This window comes from Trichoplax adhaerens, genomic scaffold, assembly GCF_000150275.1.
Source record: "Trichoplax adhaerens TRIADscaffold_23 genomic scaffold, whole genome shotgun sequence".
NCBI lineage: Eukaryota > Metazoa > Placozoa > Uniplacotomia > Trichoplacea > Trichoplacidae > Trichoplax > Trichoplax adhaerens.
The window spans coordinates 689,946-714,316 of NW_002060964.1; the positions used below are offsets into that span (position 1 = coordinate 689,946).

Here is a 24,371-nt window from a genome sequence, read left to right on the forward strand (position 1 = left end):
TCATCAAAAGCAAATTCTATTATAATATTTCTTTTAACGATTACTCCGTTACTTTAAATAAGATCATGAAGGATAATAAAATGCATTGGATTTGACTTTCATTTTATATCATGCCTATCACGAACAATGACTGAATTGACAAATATTCAATCTGATTTCTATATCGCTAATGTTTAAATTAACTTGGGACTATGACAAGCAGGAACAATATCCAACAGCTATAATTTAATAATGAAGATCTTCTCAATATATGTATTTATGAATAAAAATTTTCATCCTTGACTTTAATGAAAATAGTCTAATGTAGTTTTGTTATTATCACTACCGTATAATGTATGTACTACAGTTATAGTTTAAGATCTTCTTGACATGTATATCTTATAACAATACTAAAATTTTCATCCATGATTTTAAGCAAAAATATTCAACCTGATTTGGGCTATCGCTACTGTCTTACTTAACTTTAGGAGGAGTAAAAGCAATTACAATATTCAATAGTTATTATTTAAGATCATTTCAATAGGTACATTGTACGACGATAATAACATTTTACCCTAGAGTTTAATGAAAAAATTATTATAATTTTGCTATTACCACCACTTTATTTAACTCAAGAGTACCAGAAACAGGAATAATATTCAACCGTTGCAGTTTAAGATCTTACACTTCTCCATATATGTATTTTATAGCTTTAATTAAATTAGTATCCTTTATTTCAGTTGCAAAATACTTAATAGGATTCTAGTATAACTAGTATGTTGTTCTGCTTATAAGAGAGATGTACAGAAATAATATTCTGTAGTTTTAGTTTCGCTTCCCTAGAGCTGTATTTTATGGCATAAATAAAGCTTTGGCTCTTGATATTAATTATAAGAATTTATTCTGATTCTAGTATCCTATTTGACTCACGGCTATGATAAACAGAAAAAATATTTAGCAGTTCCGGCTTAATCTCTAAAATTTTTCTTTTCATGTGCATTTAATGACTACAGTAAAATGTTCACTCTTGCTTTTAATTACAAATATTTCAATCTGATACTAGTTTCCCTGACGTATTATCCTACTAGGGAGTAAGATAAATAGAAATAATATTTAACAACATGGTTATAGACCTAAACTACTGTATGTGTATATTTCATGACTTTAATAAAATGTTTTATTAAAGATATTAATTAAAATATTCAATCTGATACTAGAATTACTACCATTTTATTGAAATTAAGAGTGTGATATACAAATATAATATTCTACAGCCGTTAGGGTCTTCCTATAAGGGTATTTTATGTCATTAATAAATTTTTCAACATAATTTTAACTATAAATATTCAATCAGATTCAAAACAATTATTGTCTTTCCCAAATTAGAAGTAGAATAAATGAATATCATATTTAGGGTTATAGTTTCAAGTCTTCTATCTCTCCGTATGTTAATTTAAAATTACAACATATTTTTAATCTTGATTGAAGGGAAAGTATTCAATCTGATTCCAGTATCATTACTATCTTACTTAACTTAGGAGTATGATATTTAGGAACGATATCCAACATCTATACTTTAAGTTCATAAGAGTAAAATTAGGACTTAAATAATGATGAAAAACTCTTCCATCTAACTCTGTTATCACCGATATACCATTTCATTATTGGTGTATACCGTGAATATCACGATTTACTTTGATAAGATATCAGGTAAATATTTAAGATCTTATAGAAACTATAGCTTTATGATATCAATCGCCTGTGAAAAGATTTAATGACGCCAGTTAAAGGTATATTTTATTGAAGTTTAGAGAGTAAAAGTAGAGATAAATATATAAGCAGCAGTTAATATTTCGCGTTCGCACATTAATTATGTACCTGAGAATAATATACCGGCAAATGTAGATATGCAAGGTTACAACCCTTTTGAAAATAATATCCCTGACGATATGTATGAAATATCATAATAATAAACTACAGAACAAAAATCATGCAGCTGAGATACTTCTATATCATACGAAAATGTAGAATTAGTACGTTAACCAGGATTATTATAAAGCTAAAATGGACTAAGACTATATATCGCATAACTGTAAAAGAAATATATTTGAGCATAATTTCCAATCATGGATTATAAAAATATCTTAATCGAATGATAGATAGCATAAAATATCATTAGCATAATCTACTGCATGATCACAAGCTAAACTGTTGTTTTCCATATGGCTTAAGACAACATTATCATGATGATATCAAAGTAATTTATGAAGTGAAATACCTAACGCTACATCGTACGATTTAATCTATTTCATCCTTTTAAGATATTAATTGATTGATGTAATATTACCAAGAAGCATTATGGCAATCAGACAAAGTACTTACCACATCATCGGTTTGCACTAGAAATTCAGCTCCATCGGATAATCTAGATGTAGTAAATCGACAGTGATTTATTCAATATAAAATCAATTGTAGCAACTGCATATTTTATTACGCAAAAATTAGCTGAAGAAAGCTTCTATATAAAGTAGCAACTCACGCAATTCTAAAAACATTCTTCTTTTTCTTATAGTCGCTAGCTAACTGGCATTTCATTTTCTTGATTGATATAGGTGAATGAGAGGCTTGAATTTTCTATAAAAACCAAAATATCAGCCTAAATCAATTTGATGGCATCATACAACAGAAGGAAATATTTTATAATCTCTATAATATTGCTATTAATAAAGTATTGTTAGATTATACTGATATAATATCGACTGGTATGATATATCATCAAATTAGCCATATTTGAGTTAGCATTAAGCAGAATTAGGTAATGTTTCAGTCTAAAAGCATCAGTAATTTAAATGTTTCCGTAAACAAAGAATTCTCTTTTTAGCAATCCAGAACGTTGATCTTACACCAGCTATGCTACTACTTTACTCTACTAGTTACTGACCGCATCATAGTGTTTCCTGTCCTTATAGAAACGCAATTCTAACCCAAAAACGGCTGCAATCAATTTATCCCACGATCTATAATAACCCAATTACACATGATAAGGTTACTCTATCTTCATTTCTTCTAATAATGCTAAAATTTGCTTACTATAAAGGCGCAAATTTACAGTACAAATACTACAGAAAGTGATACTCTCGTACAAGTTATTTAAGTGCTTTTATCGCTTCTGCACTGTACCCAAAAGAAATGCTTAAATAAAGTTAAAGTTTGATCTCAAATCGAGATATGAACACATTATTGACCTTTTTTCCGATTTCCTGCCTTTTCGTTCCATAACATGTTTTCGATGAATAACTCCAATTAGACGGAGTGGTGCACCATCCTGTGGTTTATCTTCTAATTGTTCTTTTGGTTGTTCTTTTGGTTTATCCTGCGGTTTAGCCTCTTCTTCAACTTCTCGCCTAGCAGATTGTCATGAATATTAATTACTACGAGTACGTATAATATCTTTACGAAAGGCTATTAGATATAATGAAAACCAAAGAAATAGCAAATTGTATGAATATTATCTTAATCAATGGTTATGTAAAGTTTGTAAGCCCTACATAGTTTTTTCTCTTTCTGTCTTTATATGTACAGGGTCTTTCTTTATTCTCGTAAATTCTTCATATTGAGGTTTAGTAGCTTCTATTATAGCTTCAGGGGCCGAAACAGCTGTGGCTAGATCTTCACTAGCCTCTCTAACTTGTGATTCTGGCACCTGATTTTCCATTTCATTGCCATGAGGTATAAAGTAAGCGCTTTCATGGCCTTCGGCGGATAATTCTACATCTGGAGCTTTCATATTCGGCTCTGAATTTATATCCATATTAATTCCTTGATTAAATTCGAAATGAGGTTTATAGTCTGGCTCAATTTCGTCCTTATGATTGAGATCTAACGCAACGTTAGCGTTTGGTACAGTAGAATCCAAAGCAATATCCATCCCATGAGGTGGTTCCTCGTTCACTTCAAGGTTAATTTGATCATTGATATGCTCGTCTATAGCAGAAGGATCTACGTGGAAGGTTAGCTTATCATAACCAGAATTATCTGATATCTGCAAATTAGGATCTACATCTTCTGATATATCGCTCCCTGCTGGAGATAGAGATATTTCAAGCGAGACCAGAGGAGCACCTTCTAGATTTTCTGTCAAAATAGAATGTCAGTTACTTAACTACAAATATTAGGGGCAATAGGTAAATAGGAGTAAATAGAAATATATTTATACGATTTTTCTTTTAGTAGTACCGGCTGCTTGTGTATTAATTTCTTGATCTTCTATTGGCATTAGCTCTGCTTCTTGATTTTCTGTAAAAATAGAAATCAGCTACTCAACTACAACTGTTAGGAGCAATTGGTAATTACGAGTAAACGCGAATATATAAATACAACTTTTCTTTAAGTAGTACCTGCTACATGTGGATTAATTCCTTGATCTTCTATTAGACGTAGCTCTGCTTTTCGATTTTCTGTAAAATAGAATATCACACACTTAATTACAACCGTTAGGTGTAATAGGTAAATAAGAGTAAATACGAATATATTTATAAGTTAGTTCTTTAAGCAGTACCGTATACTTCCGGAATAATTTCTTGATCTTCTATTAGCCGCAACTCTGTTTCTTGATTTACTGTAAAGGGAGAATATCAATTACTTTACTATGACCATTAGGCGCAATAAGTAAATACGAGTGTATTTATACGATAGTTCTTAAGCCGTACAGGCTGCTTTTGGATTAATTTCTAGATCTTCTATTAGCAGCTGCTCTGATTCTTGGTTTTCTGCGTAAATATAGCGACATCAATTAACAATTAATACTCCAATAATTGTAAGACTTAATGCAATTATCTTGTTATTTATATAATACCGGTGTCTTTTGGAACAATTTCTTGATCATCTACTTGTTGTTCCTCTTCTTGGAAAGCACTGCCATCAAGTTCAAAACCATCCGAGGAATGCAATAATTGCTATACAGAAACGATAGCAAGAGATCAATCAATAAGAAAAATTCTCGTACTAGCAGATACAGCTTTTCAGCGAGAACGGTAAAATTCGTAGAGAAAAATGGGAATTTGGATAAGATTTATATATATACATTTAGATGTTCTTGCTGTTTTTGTAGTTTTTCAAACTCTCGAATTAAACTGGTCGCTTCTTTTTTAATTTTTTCTGAGGAATCTTGTAAATCTTCTATAATGAAGAGTGATCGAATCTACTTGAGCTTAAAACTATCCCTCGTGCTACTTACAATACACAATGATCATCAAGATGGTACTTATAGTTATTGGCCTTTTACCTTTTGAAGGTTCTTCAAGCGCTAAAGAAGCCACTCGCGGCAATGATTGATTGCTATCACGATTTTTATATACCTGATGCTTAATTAAGAGCGATAAATACTCCTTATCCACTTGATGATTGCTCAATTCCTGATTACGAAGCAAGGTATCTTTTTCTTCGTATAATTCCACTTTATCATCAAGTCCATTGAGCTTATATTTCTCAAACTAGAATATGCAATGAGTACAGAATAATTACTATTTTGCGAAAATGTACCAATCGCAGAACCTAATTCATTTTCCACTAGCTAACATATATAATCTAGCTATTATTAAGAACAAAGCTGTATATTTATTTAAAATTAGATTCTTAATTTTAGTAAACAGGTTTAGAATTAGACGTATTAGATATAGAAATTTACATGATTGACATTAATGATTTTCTTAAATCTTTCGCGTTGAGATGATAGGGCTACAGTTTGTTCATCTATCAACTTTACGATATCATCGAGCGAATCTTGAAGCTGCCATGATTTTTTAATATAGGAATAGGGATAAAGAAAATGATATATAACAGTTAGGTTATGATACGTCGTTTCGTAAATCAAATTATCTTGACCATGATATAAATTGTAGGATGAGTAATATAAGTTTAAATACTCTGCATAAGAATATTTTACTTCGGTAATTTCAAATTTTCGACTTTTATCTTCCTGGAATGCTAGCCAAGATTCTCCTTTCTTAAGATCTTCTTCAAATTGAAATACGCTCAAGACTAGATCGTATAAAGTTGGATACAATTTCAGCTCTTCAAATTGAAACTGGATTGTTGTCTGGAATCTATGCCAGTATATCATATGTAAAATCTAGACTATAATAATATACTTAAGCTGAATGTCAGCTAGAAAATGTTTTGTTAGAATGCGGGAGATAATTACATGATAGCTTGCCATCAATTAGGACTAACACCATTATAAATGTTAAGATAGCCATTTAGTTTACCTACTAAGCAATAAGTTTTTTCTTGTTCTACTTACATAAAGCTAATTCCTTGTAGTGTAGATCCCAATTTAATGTAAGCCTTTCGTATAAGTTTTGAACACCTTTCCATTGCACTTCCAGCTACAATTAATAATATCATTAATTTTATATTCATAGATTAGCATGATTTCAAACCGAAGACGTTAAATCGTTCTAGCGATTATTGAGAGTAAACAAAATCTGGTTGTGACACTTTAAGAGTTTCTAATTGATTGCATTAATTTACTTCTAGCTTTCATAAATAATGAAATCTATTTGGATCAGGTAAAGAGTCCCAAATCGATTACATTCATTTACAGTAAACTTTCATAAGTAAATAAAATTTATTTAGGTTCGATACTTAACCTCTAATCAATTGCATTAAACTACTTCTAGATTAAAGCAGAGCTTATTATGGTTAATTTTAAAAGGGTCTCTAGTTATACACTATAAGGTAATTGCCGTATATTCATAACAGAAGTTTCCCATTTTATCCTTACATCTGCAATTTTAAAAGTTCAGTAATTTACGAACTGTATAAATAAAATAAAAGGATTCAATTCTAAATTGTAGGTTTTGTATAAATGAGTCCTTTGCATAAGGTTACAGTAATCAATCAGTAATTATTTCTCCATTACTTTACAGTAATTCTAGACTTTAGTTTTACATTTGCAATTTTGAAGCACAGTAACCCATAGACTGCACAAGCAGTCTAAAAAGGACTCGGTTCTTAACTAACAGACATTGAATAGATTTACAGTAATTATCTGATTAGTTGCTTATCCTTTGCTTCCCAGAACAAACTGCCATCTCCTATAATTAATATAACTTATTTTTGTTTATAATTTTACCTCGTTCCGGCAGTAATTTTCGTTATTTTGTAAATCATCAATTTGGGATCGTAAGTGGGTAAATTTATCTTCATAGCTGGAAATTTCCTCTTTAGAGTTAAACATGTCGTTGATTGATCTCCGACATGAATCAATATCCCTATAAGTTTCAAAAAGGAAACCAAGGATGCATATCGTATATATGGTTATATATAGGAAATAGAGTAATAGAATTCTTATTATCATTTTGTGCAGAATACTTACACCGGAGGATCAATGTTATTAACTTGATTAACTTCTTCGTACATATCACAAATCCAATCAATTAAGTCATCAACAACCACCGTTGCTTTGAATACTTCCTGTGTTTGCTGAAGATAATAGCTTCTCCACTCGTTCCGGCGAGCTAAATTTATCCAAGCTTTATCAACATCCTCTTTCACTTTCATAACTTTTTCTCCTTCTGAAGATTCCTCCACTAAACGTTGTGCCTCAGCTCGTATATTACTGACCTGTAAAAGTATAATATTACATTTTTTATGCATTCTATCTGGTGTTGGTTTAATGCTTTCCATATTCAATTACATTGAGCTACCTGATTTTCGAAATTAACAAATTCCAATTGGAAGTTTTGATGTATACGGCACAATGACGAAGTGGTATTTAGGTTAAATCCAAGGTCATTGACAAGAGATTGTTCCTTAAACTGTTAAGAGAATAAATTTGGATAAATAAAGTCAGTGGGTATGAACTATTCTAATCACAGGAGAGTTAAGAAACAGTCAAAGTAATACCCCAGTAGTTTTATTGGCTCTTGAAACTAACCTGCAATTCTTGTAATAAGTCATGAGCATCAAAGTAGTACTTGTATAATTCTCTTGTCTTACTTAATAGCTGTCAAGAATAAAATGACATAGACTGATGTCAATTACAAAATATAAAACAAAATAATCAGATGACATCCTTAAAAACTAATAATTTCGAGACTTGATCTCCAACTAAATACAAAAGGGCAGTACGAGAATAATTAATACTGCATTGGATTCGATTACTGTCTTAAAAGTCTAGAACAAACCTCTCGCCTTTCTTCTACTTGCTGCAAAAACTCGTCCCACGTTATATCCACAGAATTTATCCATTCCTGTAGTGTCTCTGTTTTTTGGGGACATGCTTCGATAATTGCGTTACCTTCTGTATGGACCTTAGTGATGCGGTCAGAAGCTTGGATCTTAGATGTCTCAACCCATTTTTCAAAAGCTTTGCTTATAACCTGTCAAAAGAAATATAATCTTATATAAGAGAAGCGATAGAACACCATCATTTCATAACTATCCTAATAGAGATAAGAAGATAGCGCGCTGACGAAATAATAAATAGTGTTATTTTGATCATCTCTACAGAACCTTACCTCTAATTATACAAACATCACTATTAAATCATGTTAGGCTACATCCTGGGATAGATATTTAGAATTCACTATCCTAGTGTAGTTAAGGAGTAAAAATCTATGCCCTGGCTTGACATTATGAAATTCAGTAATATGAAATTTCTCTTATCCAACAATGTATAATGTAACAGGAAAGAAATCAGATATTGGGCATTATTGGATGGACTATATTAGTATTGAGCATGAATTATTCTGCTACACCTATGAAGCAGAAATTTAAATGTTTTTTTATATAAATTGGGAAAGGGACCAAATATGATAATTGCTACAATAAAGACTATGATAAAGTTCTTTAATTTCCCGAGTCTATTTCTGATTCCTTCTCATTCGGTCACTTTTGTTCTGAAGTGAAATATCTCGGAGGAAAATTCCAATTTATGGTATCTTATCTTATATGTTATTATAATTACTAGTGAAAGAAGCTACGAGAGGCTAACGAATAAAATAATTGAAACTCAAGAGCTTAAGAGCCTCATACAGATATAGAATATAAAAAAAACGAAATGAAATGAAGGAAGGACTCTATATTTTTGCGTTAATTAATAAAAAATAGAAATACGAATATACGAGTATTTCAATTCAGGATATCCTTCTAAAATACAGGCTATACAAACTATTTTTTTGTATTTAAGAGTTATCCATTAATGGCAGCTGATTATTGCGATTACCTGTAGCTGTTCATAGTCATATCCGCAATCTTGTGATTTGGCTAGTAAGGTATGTTCTTGTGTCCACTGATTTAAATCATCAACCTAAACGACAGAAATATAAAATGCACAATCCGTTAAAAGGTAATAATAGCAATGATAGGAATAATTTTAGAATTATAATGAAAGATCAATTGGATTATTTCACGCGTAAGGGGATAAGTAAAGATTGTTAATTTACGATGGCGAGGGCAAATATTTCAAGCGGAGAGTAGAATAAACACTAACTTCACGTTTAAATCGATAAATTCTAAGTAAGAGTTGATAAAGTTCAGTTTTCTCTTGAGCCAAGCTACAAAATTCTTCATAAATTTCATTGATATGCTCTCTTTGATCCTCGAGGGCGTTTCTAATCAATAATAAATAGGAATATAGATTGCTGGTAAGCTATAGAATTGAATCGATCAGCTAAAATTCTACAGTCTATAATCAATTTATCTACTATTAGAAGTAAACACAAGGTTTTCATATACTGTCCATAATTAATTCATGAATAAAGAATGAATTCTACTATCTATAGTTAATTAATCTACTCAACAATTTTGTTTTATTTTAGGAAATTAAAATCCTCAACGTATTTTATGCTTAGGACGATCAATTAATCTTTATCTCTCCATAATTAACTAATTCGCCTATAATTAATTTATCTACCCAATAAATTTTCTCTTATTTTAGTATATCAAAACCGTTAATATCTTCCTATACTTAGAAAGGAACATACAGTCTTCATCTCTTCATAATTAATAACTAATTAATTCTACTGTCTATAATTAAATTGTCTACAATGTAATTTTGTTTCGTTTTAGGAAATTAAAATCATCTATGTCATCTTATGCTTAGAAACGAACACAAAGTCTTCATCTATATTCTCGATATTGTCTACAGCAGAATTTAATTCCTGTAAATGAGCGGAGTATTGATGGATTGTACTTGTATGCGAATCGTGGAGTTTGATAGCCCTCAATGTTGAAACTTCGTTCTATCCAATCGGTGATAACTTTAAATTAGTATGTGTGTACTAAAGTGCAATAGTAAGGACATTTATTACCTTGGGTTTATCTTGTGAATCAATAACGGCAAGCTTTTCATTAACCCACTCTTGAAATTCATTTAGATCAAACATCAACTTATATGATGAAAGTAGATAAGAAGTAAGATTAACGCTAAGCCGTGGACAAATTTATAGTCTGATATTAAATCCAGGAAGATGAATGAGAACAAAATGAATACTGTGATAGCTGTTGGCGCTATCATCCGATAGAATAGATAAGATATCGTGATCATAACTAACCTTAAAAGCTTTGGTATATCTAGCTAACAATTCGTCACGATTTGTACAACAATCTTCCAAGCTAACCCATTCAGATTCTAAAAGATCAGTTTTACTTTGGATATCTTCGATTAAGCTAGGATCTACCTTCATCAACTCATCAGCTACTTGAAATATCGACTCAAAGAGTGGCTCATGATGACTAATTTCATTTCGTAAATGCTGTAATGTTTCCATCATTTTTAAATTGCATTAGTCATCATCTCATCATTAATAAGCTTAGATTCCAAATTACAAATAGATCGGTACCTGATGCATTCTATTCTGGCTTCTGATTTCTGATAAGTTATTTCCAGTTTCTTCTGACATAGCAAGCATTTTTTTCTCATGGATCCACAGCTAATAAAACAATACGACCGTTTATATTGATGGTATCAACCTATATCATCCAATATCGATTGTTTTAAACTATTTAGATATACCAGTTCATCATCGACTTTAAAGCTAAACTGGTGACGTTGTCGTGATGCATTTATTAGTTGTCGTCGCTTTTTGCATGGTTCATCAAATTCATCAATTCTGAAATATTCATTCAAAGTTATTATCAACCATTCTGCTAGCATAGCATAGGACAGCTTATCACGCCTATAGTTCTATACAGTAGACGACTAGATATTCTAGATTATAAGAGCATATATCGAGATCTTTCGAGTTTATAATGGTCATTGCAATATTTATAGTAAGAGTTTAACTAGAGTGGAATAAACTAACCTATTTATAAGTGAGTTAATTTGATCCTTAACTTCATTATCGTCTTCGCCATCTGGATTGTACAGTTCTGAAAGGCGCTTCTTACGATTAGCTAATTCGTTCTCAACCTCCTAGATAGGAATTATTAAGTTATTAAGATTAAAATTTGCAGCAAATTAGGATAATAACACTACAGAATGGCTTCCTTGATGCTCTTTTATGAACAGAATTTCATTTACAAGATAACCAATATCTTTCGCATAAATGTATAACTGACCTGTGTCATTATTAGTGAAGTTAATTTTTTATCGAATAGTCTCATTTTTACACGTTATACTTATAATGACATTTACAGTATCAAGAATTTTTTAAGTATTATGATGATTAAGGTGAGAACCAACATTTTCTATCTCAGTATTGAATGCATAAGGGAGATTAGGATATCAAATGATCTCAAGGCTGCTCTATTGATCAATACTTTTCATGATTATGACGCTAATTTATAAACTGATGTGTATAACGTTAAAGCTAACATGGAGCATTAACGTCAATATGACCCAATGAATACAGTACATGAAGATCGAATATAACTACATTCATATTGAATAGATTAGGAAGATTAGGATATCTAATAATCTTAATGCTGTTCTATGTACATTTATTGTTACTTCTTATGATTATGATGGTAATTTCTATGCTGGCATAAATAACATTATAGCTGATTTCGAGCATTAACGTTGATATGATCCGATCAACACATCAATATTGAACAGATTAGGGTGATTAAGATTTAAAAAAAACCTGCAATACTGCCATAGATACACTAATCAATATTTTCCATCATTATTACTATCATTTATATATGCTGACGTAAATAAATTAGTTATACTAGGTGCTTATAATTACAGTTTCAGTATCCAAAATTGAGATGTGTTATGGACTGATAAGAACAAATTACTAATACCCTTAATATCAAGCAGATTAGGAAGATTAGGGTATGGCATAATCTTAATACTGCTTCACGTACATTGATCGATATCTGTTATCATTATGACTGTAAATTATAGGCTAATATACATTACATTAAAGCTGATATCGAATATTAACGTTGATATAACCAATTGGCTACGATAATTGCATTATCTGTAGCCTTCATGACTGTCAATAAAATGAATAATATTGTTAGCTATTGTTAGCTATTATAAATAAAACTATAATTGATACCAATAGTATAACGCAATAGATTAGGATAAAAATGTAATCCAATAGTTTCTCCATTAGAATTTATAATTAACTTAGCAAATTAATTATCCAATGTGATTTATAACAGAAATGATTGCATTTACCGTTTGTTTTGCCAGGAGTCGATCGCATGTAATCAGATCTTTACCGGTGTCTTCATTGTTAAGGGAAACCTCCACAGAGTTAATCCAGTCTTCAAATCCATTAGCAGCCAATTGAACTTGACGTTGATAATCGAGATTTTTCAACTTTCCCCCCTGATGAGCGGATGCTTGACAGAGTGCCAACCATTGCTTTTGCAAACCATCCAGATTTTCTTCAATTTCGTTTTGCAGATCCGGATAAACTTCCATCAGATTCTCTCCAGTTTCTTTAACCTGATCTAATTGATCTTTAGTAGCTACTAATTCAGCTTCAAAGGTATTATGCTTTTGTAATAGTCCAAATACATTGGATCTGTCCGATATATCAATGTCTGTTGTTAATTTTAATTTTTCATCGATCCAATCGCGTAGCCCTTCGCAGTCTGCTGTAAATTTGTAATATTTATATGATTTATCTAATTCATCTTGGGTTTGCTGGAATCGTCGACGATTTTTCTCTAAGCGTTCGTCAAGTGCACCAGCTTTAGTGACTAATTTATCGCCATCTTCATGCTCTTTAACGGATAACCGCCTAGCAAATTGTTTGAGCTCGTCTACTTTTTCAGCACAAGTTTCAAAGCTTCGCTCATGATCTTTATGATGTTTTAACATTTCTACCAAATTATACAAAGAAATTTTTTTCTGCTTTTCTTTAATGATAACAGATCGAACAAGGTTCTTCAATCTTTTAGTAGGACGACTCTTTGTATTGGTATTAGCTCCAATTTGTGATAATGTTCGAGCAACATACATATCTTGCAAGAGGAGTGCGCCTTCAATTTGCCTACAATTTCCGTAGAAGATGGATTCTTCATAGCGTTCTTGTAAAACTTTCTTATGTTTCTCATATAAATCCAAAAATTCTTGCCAATTATGATTTAATTCTGTCAATTTTGTTTTCAATTGTTGATCTTCATTCTCGTCGTCAAGATAAGGAAGCGATTTTTCGTTAATATCACTAGCAAGTTGAACATGACTTTCAATTTCAGCTTGTAAATCCTCGTGCACTTTAATCGCCATTTCAGCATCCGCAGCTTTAAGCGGTACATGGTCAGATTGCTGATCAATTTCTTGAAGAGCTTTGCTAATCCAGTCTAGAAAATCTTCTATATCAATGAGTAGCCTTTGATAGTCACTGCAATCTCCAATGATAGCGCGTTGTCGATCAATTCGATCACTTAAGTCACCCCATTGAGATTGTAAATTTTGCAACTTTTCATCTAATTGGCATCGATCATCTTCCTCTAGATCAGGTAATTCATTGTAGTTATCCAGAATAGCTGTCATCCTTTCTTTAGCAGCAGCTGAATCGCGTTCAACAGCATTTAATTCACTTTGCAATTTTAATGTTGCATCACTATCTGTAGTAGCAGGTACATTTTCACGCAATCGAGCTGTAATGACTGTAATCCAAGTCGTGGTAGAATCAATGTCGAAACATAATTTTAAAAAGCCAATTTTGCAATGCAAGCAATCCACTTTTTCCTTCAAAATAGTATGTGCTCCATTCCAAGTTTCATTGCAATTATCTCGCATGGCTTCAATTTCATCTAAATTATACTCTAGGCTTTCCAATAGTTCTTCACTTTGCTCTTGTACATGATGATAGCGATCGGCATTTTTATCCAGGTCTGCTTGTATTCCTTCCAATCTTTTCATCATTATTTCAGCTTCATTTAATTCATTGGGTAAAGTTATGGATTTCAAGATCACAATTTTATCATTAGCTAAAGATACCACTGTATCGACATCACTGAGAAATGCGAAAAATTGCTGTAAACTCATTAAACGATGATGACGCTTTTGCACTAGCTCTAATAACTGTTGATAATTCTTTTTAATGGTAAATAGACGCACTACAACATCATCAGAAGCTTTATCAATCTCAGCTAAATCTTCTGCTGAAGCTTCCAAGGTTTCAATTTGAGATTGGTAAGCTTTAATTTCTTCTTGTAAATTTTGATGTGTTTTAAGAATAGATCGCAAACCACTGTCCTCATTACAGTGAACATCGACTGACATTAAACTACTGTGCAGCGTTATCCATGACTCAATCATACTAGCTTCCAGAAGAAATTGTCCAAGCGCTTCTATTTCTGTAATACGTTTCGATCGGATTGCAACGGATTCTTTTAGATTGGACCATAAAGTCTGTAATTCATCCATGTTAGCTAGGACTTCTTCAGCGTTTTCATTTCGAGTTGCTAATATTTCTTGACCATTATCTAAAATTTGCTCTATTACAGCTTCATGACCATCAATATCAGATGCAATAGCTCGATGACGGCGTGCAACCAAAGCTACCGAGGCATACTCTTTAATAGTGGTTAAATCGGTGTGTGTTAGCGATCGTTCAATTTGTTGGATCCAATTTAACTCTTCATCAACATAAGTAAAGAAGTTAAATAAACGTTGTGCATGTTCTAATTGTGCTCGACGTGTTTGAGCAAGCATATTCACTTCAGTAATAATTTCTTGTATTTCCTCAACAGCATCGTTGACTTCACGAGAAACGTCCTCATCTGCAAAATGTCATGAAATAGAATCAATTATATATAGGTATGAAGTGTTGCTTATTTTTCGCTGAAAATGGAATAGGTACAAGTAATATTTGTTTATAAAAACTGTTACAAATCATGAGGGGATAGAAATGACTAGAAAACAACATTGCTAATATTTATGCTGTAATTAATTAGTGAATTAGCTAGTCTACATCAATCTGCAATATAAAATTAGGTTCGATTTTATGATTTTAGATTCGTGTAACTCATTTACGAATATCTTGCAAATCATGCTTGCATCATGCGCATGGAAAGGAAATAACGAAAAATTATAATTTTGCCACGTAGTCTGATCGAAAACTGCTGCGGATATCTTCCTAGTGGCAGGAAAATAACGAAAAACTATGATTTTGCAATGTGCTGTAATTGGGAACTGATCCGGAAAGTGCTATTCAAGATTGCATTTTATACATGGCAAGAAAATAGCGGAAAGTCATCATTTTACCAAATACTCTAATTGAAGAATACTAATTTTGTTTCAATATTCATCAACAATCTGAATAATTATTTTCCTGCAAGGAAAATAATACATAACATCGTCATCTCCTAAAATACCTGCATCATCAAGTGCTTCTACAAAATCTTTGGCATCAGCAACAGTATGCATAATAACCTCTTGATTGGTATTAAAATCTGTTTCAAGTATGTTATATTGCTGAAGTAAATTAGTAACATCAGCTAATTCTCTTCCACAATCTTCCGACTGGAATCCGGCCTGCAAGATAAAATTGTCAATTTTTATTAGGCTATAACAATTTTGATCATGCCACTAAGATTACGCACTATCGTATTCACAGATAGGCGCATATGAATTATAAATTGTTTGCGACTTACTTATAACAAGATGTAATGGCATATTAGGACATATTACATCTTTTGATAATTTAAGAACTTTGTATACAGTATTGTAATATATCCTCATTAAAAGCTATTTCTAATGATAGCTTAAACCTTACGTCACATAATATAGCACTTCAAATCAGATATGAAAATAAACTAGAGTTTAAGCACATTTTCTGGCGGTTTTTAGCTACAATGTAGCTATAGCATATCCTAGCTAAGTTTGGCCATATTATCGATCCATAACTCATCAATTCGATAGGGCCATATGTACAACAAACACCAATCAAAATATTGCATGAAGCGAAATTTTCTGCTATAAATTATCTATAAATAATGTACCATGGACTACTAAATCTTATGAATGTATTTTTTGGCCTAGATTATGCCGAGGTATAAAGAAATATAGACTGTAAATTCTAATTATGGTTTTATTATAAATATTACAGCAAGAAGAAGAATTAATAATGTATAAATTATTAAACAACTTGAAATATTTGTGGCACAGTTTGTAATTTTTCGTTCAAATATTGAATCAATATTTTTTAATATTTATATTTTAATTTCTCAAGCGTATCTATCGAATAAGACATTAGGGTACCTTTATTTCTGCTATAGAGTTCTTCCAGCTGCTAATTTTGCTTAACAATATTTGTAGTTGTATATGTAGGTCCAGCTTGCTACGACGGTATTTAAGAGCTTCTAACAATTCCTTCCAGGTTTCGAAAACATCATCACGTCTACGTACGATGATCATTATTTATTAATTAGAATATCCTCAAATTTTACTTATAAAAAGGATTATTTATTACAACAATTTTGTCCTCACTTTTCTGTAATTCGCTGAATTTCATGGTAATTCTCTCTCTCTAGCTCGCCATGAAGATCATTCAGGGCTTGCACTCTTCTTTGATAGGTAGTAACATCGGCTACAATAGCTTCATGCTTCTTCTTAGAAGCTTCCACAGCTGTTAAAGTAGAGCCAAAATCTTCATCGCTAATCAGGCGTAAATTATCCGTAATCCACTGAAATCTTAACCTAGCCTATTAATTAATAAAGATGATATAAATCGTTTTCGTCTTATTTAACCTATATGATAGGATTTGCTATTCCTATTGACGTGATACCAGTAAGTTAAAGAATAAAGATTCTTAAGACATTTAAAATTCTTGAACCATCTACAGATCTGGCTGTAGATGTAATCGATATAATTATTTTAAAAAAAATGCAGTGCAGATCATATAGTTTACTTGAATACACCAAAATTATTATAAGTTAATATTTGCTAACTATCGTATACTCTTGAAAAAAAATATTTAAAAGATTAAGTGTATACGCATATCAATACTAAATTAATGAATGCTAGCTAAGACAACTACAGATATCTACTTTAAGAGAGTAAAGTCGATCAAATTAGCTCAAATTCCTATTAAACTTCTATACTGTAAATGCATTCTGAGTAACAATATTATGGTTATTGCACACCCAATACAAAATGAGATCTGATACCTTTCTATCAAAGGAGGTCGCTAGCTGTTCTAATCTTTCTTGCCTAGAAAGTATAAATCAAGATAGAGAGGGTAAATCACGGAACAGTGAATATAATGGCGACTGTAACATCTAATGTCCGCAAGGCCATAATCACAGGCTCATTACCTCATAATTTCCTGGCGTAGAGCTAGTTCCGTTTCGTGTTCAGCTTTCTCCAGCTCCCCCCAAGCCTAATCAATATTTATATCGTAAACTGATTTGTTAAAACGTATTATTTAAACCGTAAAATATTCAAGCCAAAAATAACCCATGTGTAGCTGTGATTTCAATATTACCTTGTTGATATTGCGTACGGTTTTACTCTCCTCTGGTGTATATCCCTTCTGATTGTTAGCACGCATTTGACTTTGCAGATTGAATAATTTTTCTTCTATGTCTCCCTTCTCTGAAAATCTAGGTGAATAAATGAGTAGATTATTATTTTTTAAATAACAGTGTCAAATAACAAGTAGTCACAAATTAGCTGAAGATTAATGTTATAATCGCAATCAAATATCCATAAACTGAGTAAAACGTAAACTGCAAATCTTTATATTATAAGTCATACTTAGGAGGTTTTTCTACTATTCGATATGTATTAAATTCGGTGAGTTGCCGTTGTACACCAAGAAGTGAATTGTTAAATTGTCGCTCTGATAGCCTTGTAATGGTAATACTAATCCATTTGAGTAGAGTCGTGGATAAAGTTTCATACTCCCGTATTAACCTAGCATTCTCCATGACTTTGTTCATAACCTTTATTGATAAATTTTTGATGATCAAATTGGTTAGAATATCTATTACAGACACTACTTAAAATCTTGCCTGATCTGAATTATTTGATACTAGAATATGCTTTATTTATAAGCGAGTCAATGCAATATAGCAATACTCTATCAACTGTTTCTAGGTTTAAAGCATTCTAAAAGCTACATTTGTTCAATTTTATGTACAGTTTGTAAATTTATGAGGGAGTAAACCACTATTTGAAGCTAATCAGATCGCTATCATAAAATATTTATTTATACCAATGCTAGATGTGATTTACAACTCAAGGTGCCATCATAGCCCACATAATAATGATATTACTACTCAAATTGAATGATTAGTTGCGCTATTTTTGCGTTAACGTAAATTTTATCAATATTTTCTTGAATAGACCCAAGGAATGATAATTATTTGGCCATTATCAGGTCTATTCCTTAATCTCAATAATATTAATTAAAAAATTTTAACAAATATTATCCATGCAGTGCTTGACTCATTTACTTTTTTATCAGTCCGTATTTAAATTGAAACATATAAAAATAAAATTAGAATTTTCCATAGCTAGTAATTTCAAAAATTCACACATACTTAAGGAATGTTGGTATATTTAAAAGTACTTTATTTCATATCTAATTTGTCTAGGTAGTTTGGTTTGTACATATTTATCTTAGGAATAATTTATCTACCTTTCCAACACGTCGTTCAACAACATCTTCAGCTCGCATTTTGGAAAATATTTGATAATATGATGCGACATAAGTGATGATGGATTTTTCATCAGCATAATCGACTACGTCTACAATTATAAAAAAAGTCCAATCAAGAATATACACTATACTATCTTGGCTAGACTATCTACTGTATGCTTGAGATATTAACTGTATACCTTCAGCATCCAGTAGAGGCATTACACCGAAATTTTCTTCTGCGATACGAAAAGCACTTTGTAAATTTTTAATATCTTCCTTGCTCTGTAAATTGTCGTAGTTTACCAGATCAGGCCTACATTCAGGTAGATTTTATATATCTTTTTTTAATAAAGAGAACTTAATATGAGATGTGCAACTATAATATCATGTATAGAGAGTTTTATAAATATCAAACATAACAGTTAATTATTAAAAATCAAGATCATAACCTATGTCTATGAATTAAAGCATTAAATGCTAATCCATCCTTCCAACTGGTAGTAAAGTTGTTAATCTTCACATTCTTGTATCTAAGTTTAGAAAGACACAGTTTATATATAGAAATGAAAGTCTTATCCCTACAAGCAGTGATCCAGAACTCAAAACATCAGTATAATTTAGTACCATTATACTTTTCAAATAATATTTAGTTATATTTATAAACATGTAACAAATTTATTGCGCTTCAAATAATAATAGCAGAATAAAATTTTGCTATATGCTGCAACTGTACTTAAACAAATTAGCTATAAAATATCTTCCAACGAATGTTTAATAAATACGTATAAATATGGCTAATGAATCCCTAAAAAGATGAAAATAAATTACTACGTTCGTACTAACCCTTGGGTTTTAATCTTGCACCACAGTAGTAAAGATTCTTTAGCTGATCTTTTTTCGCGTGATTCACCGCCATCTTCCTCATCAATTTGAATACCTTGTATCTAAATAGAATTATGAATCAGGTAGTTATCGCCAAAATCTTTAGTATAACGATTATTTTAACCAGACGACTGATAGATAGTTATTAAACTTATAGTAAAGATCAAATACAATTTGGGAAGCTTGTGAAGTGAATTGTGAAGTAAATTGGGCAAATCATTTATATATCTTGATTATTTTGCTCTATGTTTACCTGAAATCTTAAAATGATAATCCAGATTAGGCCGAGTGTGATGGTATGATTGCTATCAATAATATCATTCGCGCCGATATTCTCCAATTTTACCTAGAAATATTGTTATTAACATGAATTATCATATTTTAGTAAATTAGTCCCTATATTGTGCGACGGCAACAGGCCACATTAACGTTCCTATTGAATCTCTCCAAAAGCTGTATACGAGTATTAATCTAAAGAATCGAAATCTGGAAACTCATGCTTAAAACTAACGTTTTTCTTTTGCAAATATGTTAGAGATAAATTAATGTTTTGAACGCGTTGGATTCGCATTTTTCCTCTGGTGATTTTACCCTAGAAAAGACATTTAAATGGGTAAATGAAAACAGCATGAAGTACGTAACACTGCAGTTAAGAACATAAATAGCATCGGAATTGATGAAAAAATTGATTGCGATATTAGCATTTCCATATTAATTTGATACATGATGTACAGAAATCACATTAGCAATGATCTTTATTTGACCTACTCGAACATAAATATTTTCCTAGTCTTTTAAAATTAAAGCGTATTTAGCAATCATTACGATGATGATATTATTACTTTCGAAAATATTAAAGCGGTAAAATAAAAAAAATTTGGTTCAAAGCAAATTAATTGTTGATAAAAAAATTTTAGCATGATAAGGTAGATCATTAATGATCCACACGCCGTGTAATTGTAGCGGTAACAATGACGCTAGCTAAAGTGCCTTTTAATTCTACCTTATTTAATCTAATTTGAATGATAGTAATATTTTATCGTCATAATGTATCTTAGTATGGGAAGGTTAATAAAATTAAATGATAAAATTGCAGGATAAGAGTAAATGAATAATTATTGAATAGAAATAAGGAAATCTATGATATGGCAAGTGTTGTTTCCAAAGAATTCAGCAAAATTTTGAAGTATTCCGATAATTATAGCACTTGTAAGACATTCCGTAATACGCGTAAATAAGCTTATCCAAAATTTCTTAGTAAACTCAGGCATTACTAACGAATGATCCTAGTGATATTATTTATTTCTCTATGTTATATCGAAGTAAGAGTGTGTAAAATTTTTGTAATCAAAATGGACTAATAACATAATTGATATGAAAAGTCGACATGATAATCTTATGGCTTTCAAGCAGTCAAGCATCGCTTTCTATAATGGAATGGCTCCTGTAACACCTGTTAACTATCTCTAAAGGCTACACTATTCTAATTTCTACGACCTAAATTCATAGGCGCCGGAAAAAACTTCCTTAATAACATTGCTTCTTTGTATCTTATCGAATCAAGGTAGCGAGAAATAATAAATATGAATATTTTAATATCCGCTACTAAATTGTAGTCTAGTAAGAATAGTTTATTGCCGCAATAGCCATGTGCAAGATTGATTCATGGCATTACTGCTCAGAATTTGTAACATTTTGTTAAGCATCTCTAAAGTAGACTATTTGATACGGTAATTTGCTAATCTAGTCTAAATTTAGCTATTAGCTATGATTATTCTCTATATATTGCAGTGTAACGAAGGACTTCATCAAATTTTAAACAAATATGAAATCAAGAAACAATACGAATAATGAGTTGAAGAATGATTCAATAACGATCTCATATGCAATAGAATTTTTAGATGGGCTATGCCTGCTATTATTGCATTTGTGAAAGTAGATCTCAACCCAAGTTTGCATAATCTAATTTAATTAATGTCTTTAAAGGAATCTCTATTCATTTTTTTGTTCTATTAATATTATAATGACAATATAACGGCACAAATTTCTAGCTAAGGTTAAATTAATAATTATAATTTATGCTGACACTCAGTGTAATTAGAGTAGATGAGCCCTTGTATTATCGTTAATAAACTAATCTCCAGGTCGATATTATTCTGATTTTGTATTGGCTAATTTAAGGGAGGCGTTACTTATGATTTTTAATAATATTATTCTTCACATTGTAGCAAGCCGTCAGTGTGATATAATGGCAGCATAATTAAATCTAGCGATAACAATAAAGTCATCAAGCGTACCACTCGTTCGCCAGATAGAACTTCAAGTAGTCGTAAAATAATAATTCCATCTTTTAGATCTTCATATAGATCTTTCACTTCGAGATGGACTTTGGCGATATGAGAATTAACCCATTTAGTGAAAGTTTTTTTCTGGACATTTTCTCGTTCACCTATTCTCATAAGAAGAAGTGCAGGAATAAAAATTGAGCTGGTCATTATAAGATAGCCAAGTCTACATTAACCTCTATTTTTAATATAGCTAAAGCCAATAGCGCAATGTTAATATACGAGTTCATTATAGGCAATATATAATATATGCTACAATGACCTTTTATCTTCTGGCTTTTTATATGTAATAAAAGCCAATAATTCAAGTTTAGATAGAAGAGAATTACAATGCAAAACGAATTAATAATTATAAGCATATTTTCGTTAAAAGATCGACTATAAGTTTGAATACATTAGAATTCGGTGTTAGGTTTAGTCAATGCCTATGATTTTCTCGCGTAAATAACTGACCTGCTAATGCTTTTCTAGATTTCTCAAACATTCCTGCTCTTGCTTCATCATTATTTTGTGACATTGTTAGTTTTCCTATTCATATGGAAATGGTTGCGAAAGTCAATAATCTTCAAGTGTTTAAGGCACTATGTCAATAATTTCATCTACTGAAAACGGAAAAGAAACTATTCCATCGTAAAATGCATACTAAAAAGGCGTGAAAAACTGACGTTTAACCACCAACAAAATTGGTCTTAAAGTTTCGTTAATAATGTCATTCATCAACAGCAAGGATATTGTATCATTAACTTTAGAAAGAAAATAATCAGATATCCATCCTGAATGCAGAAGAGAGCCGTATAAAATTTACATAAGTCTATGCCGCATTGCCTCAGGTCAAATAGAAGATACAAACTTTTGTTACTTATTGTATCACGTTCAGCGACGACAGACAATAGCAATAGTTAAATGTCTTGACTTCTATTCAGCTAAGAAATAACGTAAGCCGTGTCCTTGATAATAATGCTATTTTAATGGTATAGGCAAATACGAGATTTCTTTCTACCGAAAGGATTATCTTGATGAAAGTACAACAGACTATCTTTTGATAATCCGGCTGAGTAAACGAGCAAAACATGGGCATATCCGCAATTATTTAACGTACGAGTATACGGTTAGCGATGGCAATTTTTAGCCCTATTTTTTTTAGGATCACAAAGTTAAGGAAGTGATATCAAGCTGTGTTGCAGACAGCTGCCTATAGAGATTTATCGATCTTTAGTAAGAAAAACAACTACAGGATACATTGCACTAGTAAATCTAAACATCTATAATCCAACAAATGATTCGATTTTAGCGTGTAAATTGCAGGTGCCTAATAACGATTAAATGAATCCAATGCTAAATTATCAGAAATAGAGAGTAATTGAAATATTTTCTTTTAGTAGACTAGAAATATATATAAAAATCATAGGGACGATGTATTTTACCACGTGCGAAAAGGTTGATAGGTTGCAGAAATATGACAAGGCTTAATCAGTAGGGCTTCTAAAATTTTTTTTTGAATTGATGTAAGAAGTGACAATTTTAATATTTAAAATAACTCCTTTTAAGCATGATTATAAAGCGGATATATCGTAGAAGATGTAGCTGCTCATCAAAATGGATAACTGTACTAAATATACCGTAATGATCATCTATTCTGCATAAATTCATCAATAGCAGTATTGATAAAATGATGGATAAAAACTCGATTTGATTTGATTTGCTCCATTGGCGTAAAGGTGATCCAAACTTACCAAAGATTAGTGCTTTAGTTAGAAAGCTCACCAATGACTTGTATTGATAATTGCTTACAATTTCGTTTTCGCTTGGATCACTAGCTAGACCAGGATAAACCTGCTAGAACTCTATCGATTCCCGATAAATATGAGATTAGCAAGTCCTTACCACTAACAGCCGCCTTGACGATCCAGTAAAAGTTAAGATGAGCTATGAAACTGATTAAAATAGGCTGCAGCCTTATATCGTTATGGTTAATAAATGCAATGAAGAGGATGCACGTATATTACAGAATAATATGACTCATTGCATTGTCACAGTGGTTATTAGCGTTATTATATTACAATATCGTTGAGGGAATACGTCAATCACGTGTATCAAATCACA

The 24,371-nt window shown here is 31.3% G+C and overlaps 1 protein-coding gene across 1 annotated transcript; it reads right to left on the reverse strand.

The window, feature by feature from the left end:
* Window positions 1-1,714: 1,714 nt before the first annotated feature.
* TRIADDRAFT_61380 (uncharacterized protein) lies at window positions 1,715-22,785 on the reverse strand (the record flags this gene model as incomplete). The annotated part of the gene is made up of 44 exons (XM_002117337.1): window positions 1,715-1,738; window positions 1,858-1,920; window positions 2,362-2,404; window positions 2,519-2,613; window positions 2,921-2,996; window positions 3,225-3,383; window positions 3,528-4,113; window positions 4,216-4,275; window positions 4,377-4,436; window positions 4,538-4,597; window positions 4,689-4,748; window positions 4,835-4,934; window positions 5,337-5,471; window positions 5,924-6,018; window positions 6,281-6,365; window positions 7,115-7,253; window positions 7,358-7,605; window positions 7,689-7,799; window positions 7,919-7,987; window positions 8,169-8,363; window positions 9,209-9,292; window positions 9,476-9,596; window positions 10,096-10,145; window positions 10,296-10,373; window positions 10,539-10,739; window positions 10,827-10,916; window positions 11,000-11,096; window positions 11,289-11,398; window positions 12,614-15,174; window positions 15,769-15,928; window positions 16,655-16,793; window positions 16,883-17,097; window positions 17,564-17,606; window positions 17,711-17,775; window positions 17,881-17,998; window positions 18,153-18,340; window positions 19,039-19,148; window positions 19,239-19,354; window positions 19,491-19,571; window positions 19,885-19,985; window positions 20,177-20,269; window positions 20,435-20,515; window positions 22,221-22,372; window positions 22,722-22,785. 44 exons carry the CDS (start codon window positions 22,783-22,785, stop codon window positions 1,715-1,717), a joined length of 7,581 nt encoding a protein of 2,526 aa, XP_002117373.1.
* Window positions 22,786-24,371: the final 1,586 nt, after the last annotated feature.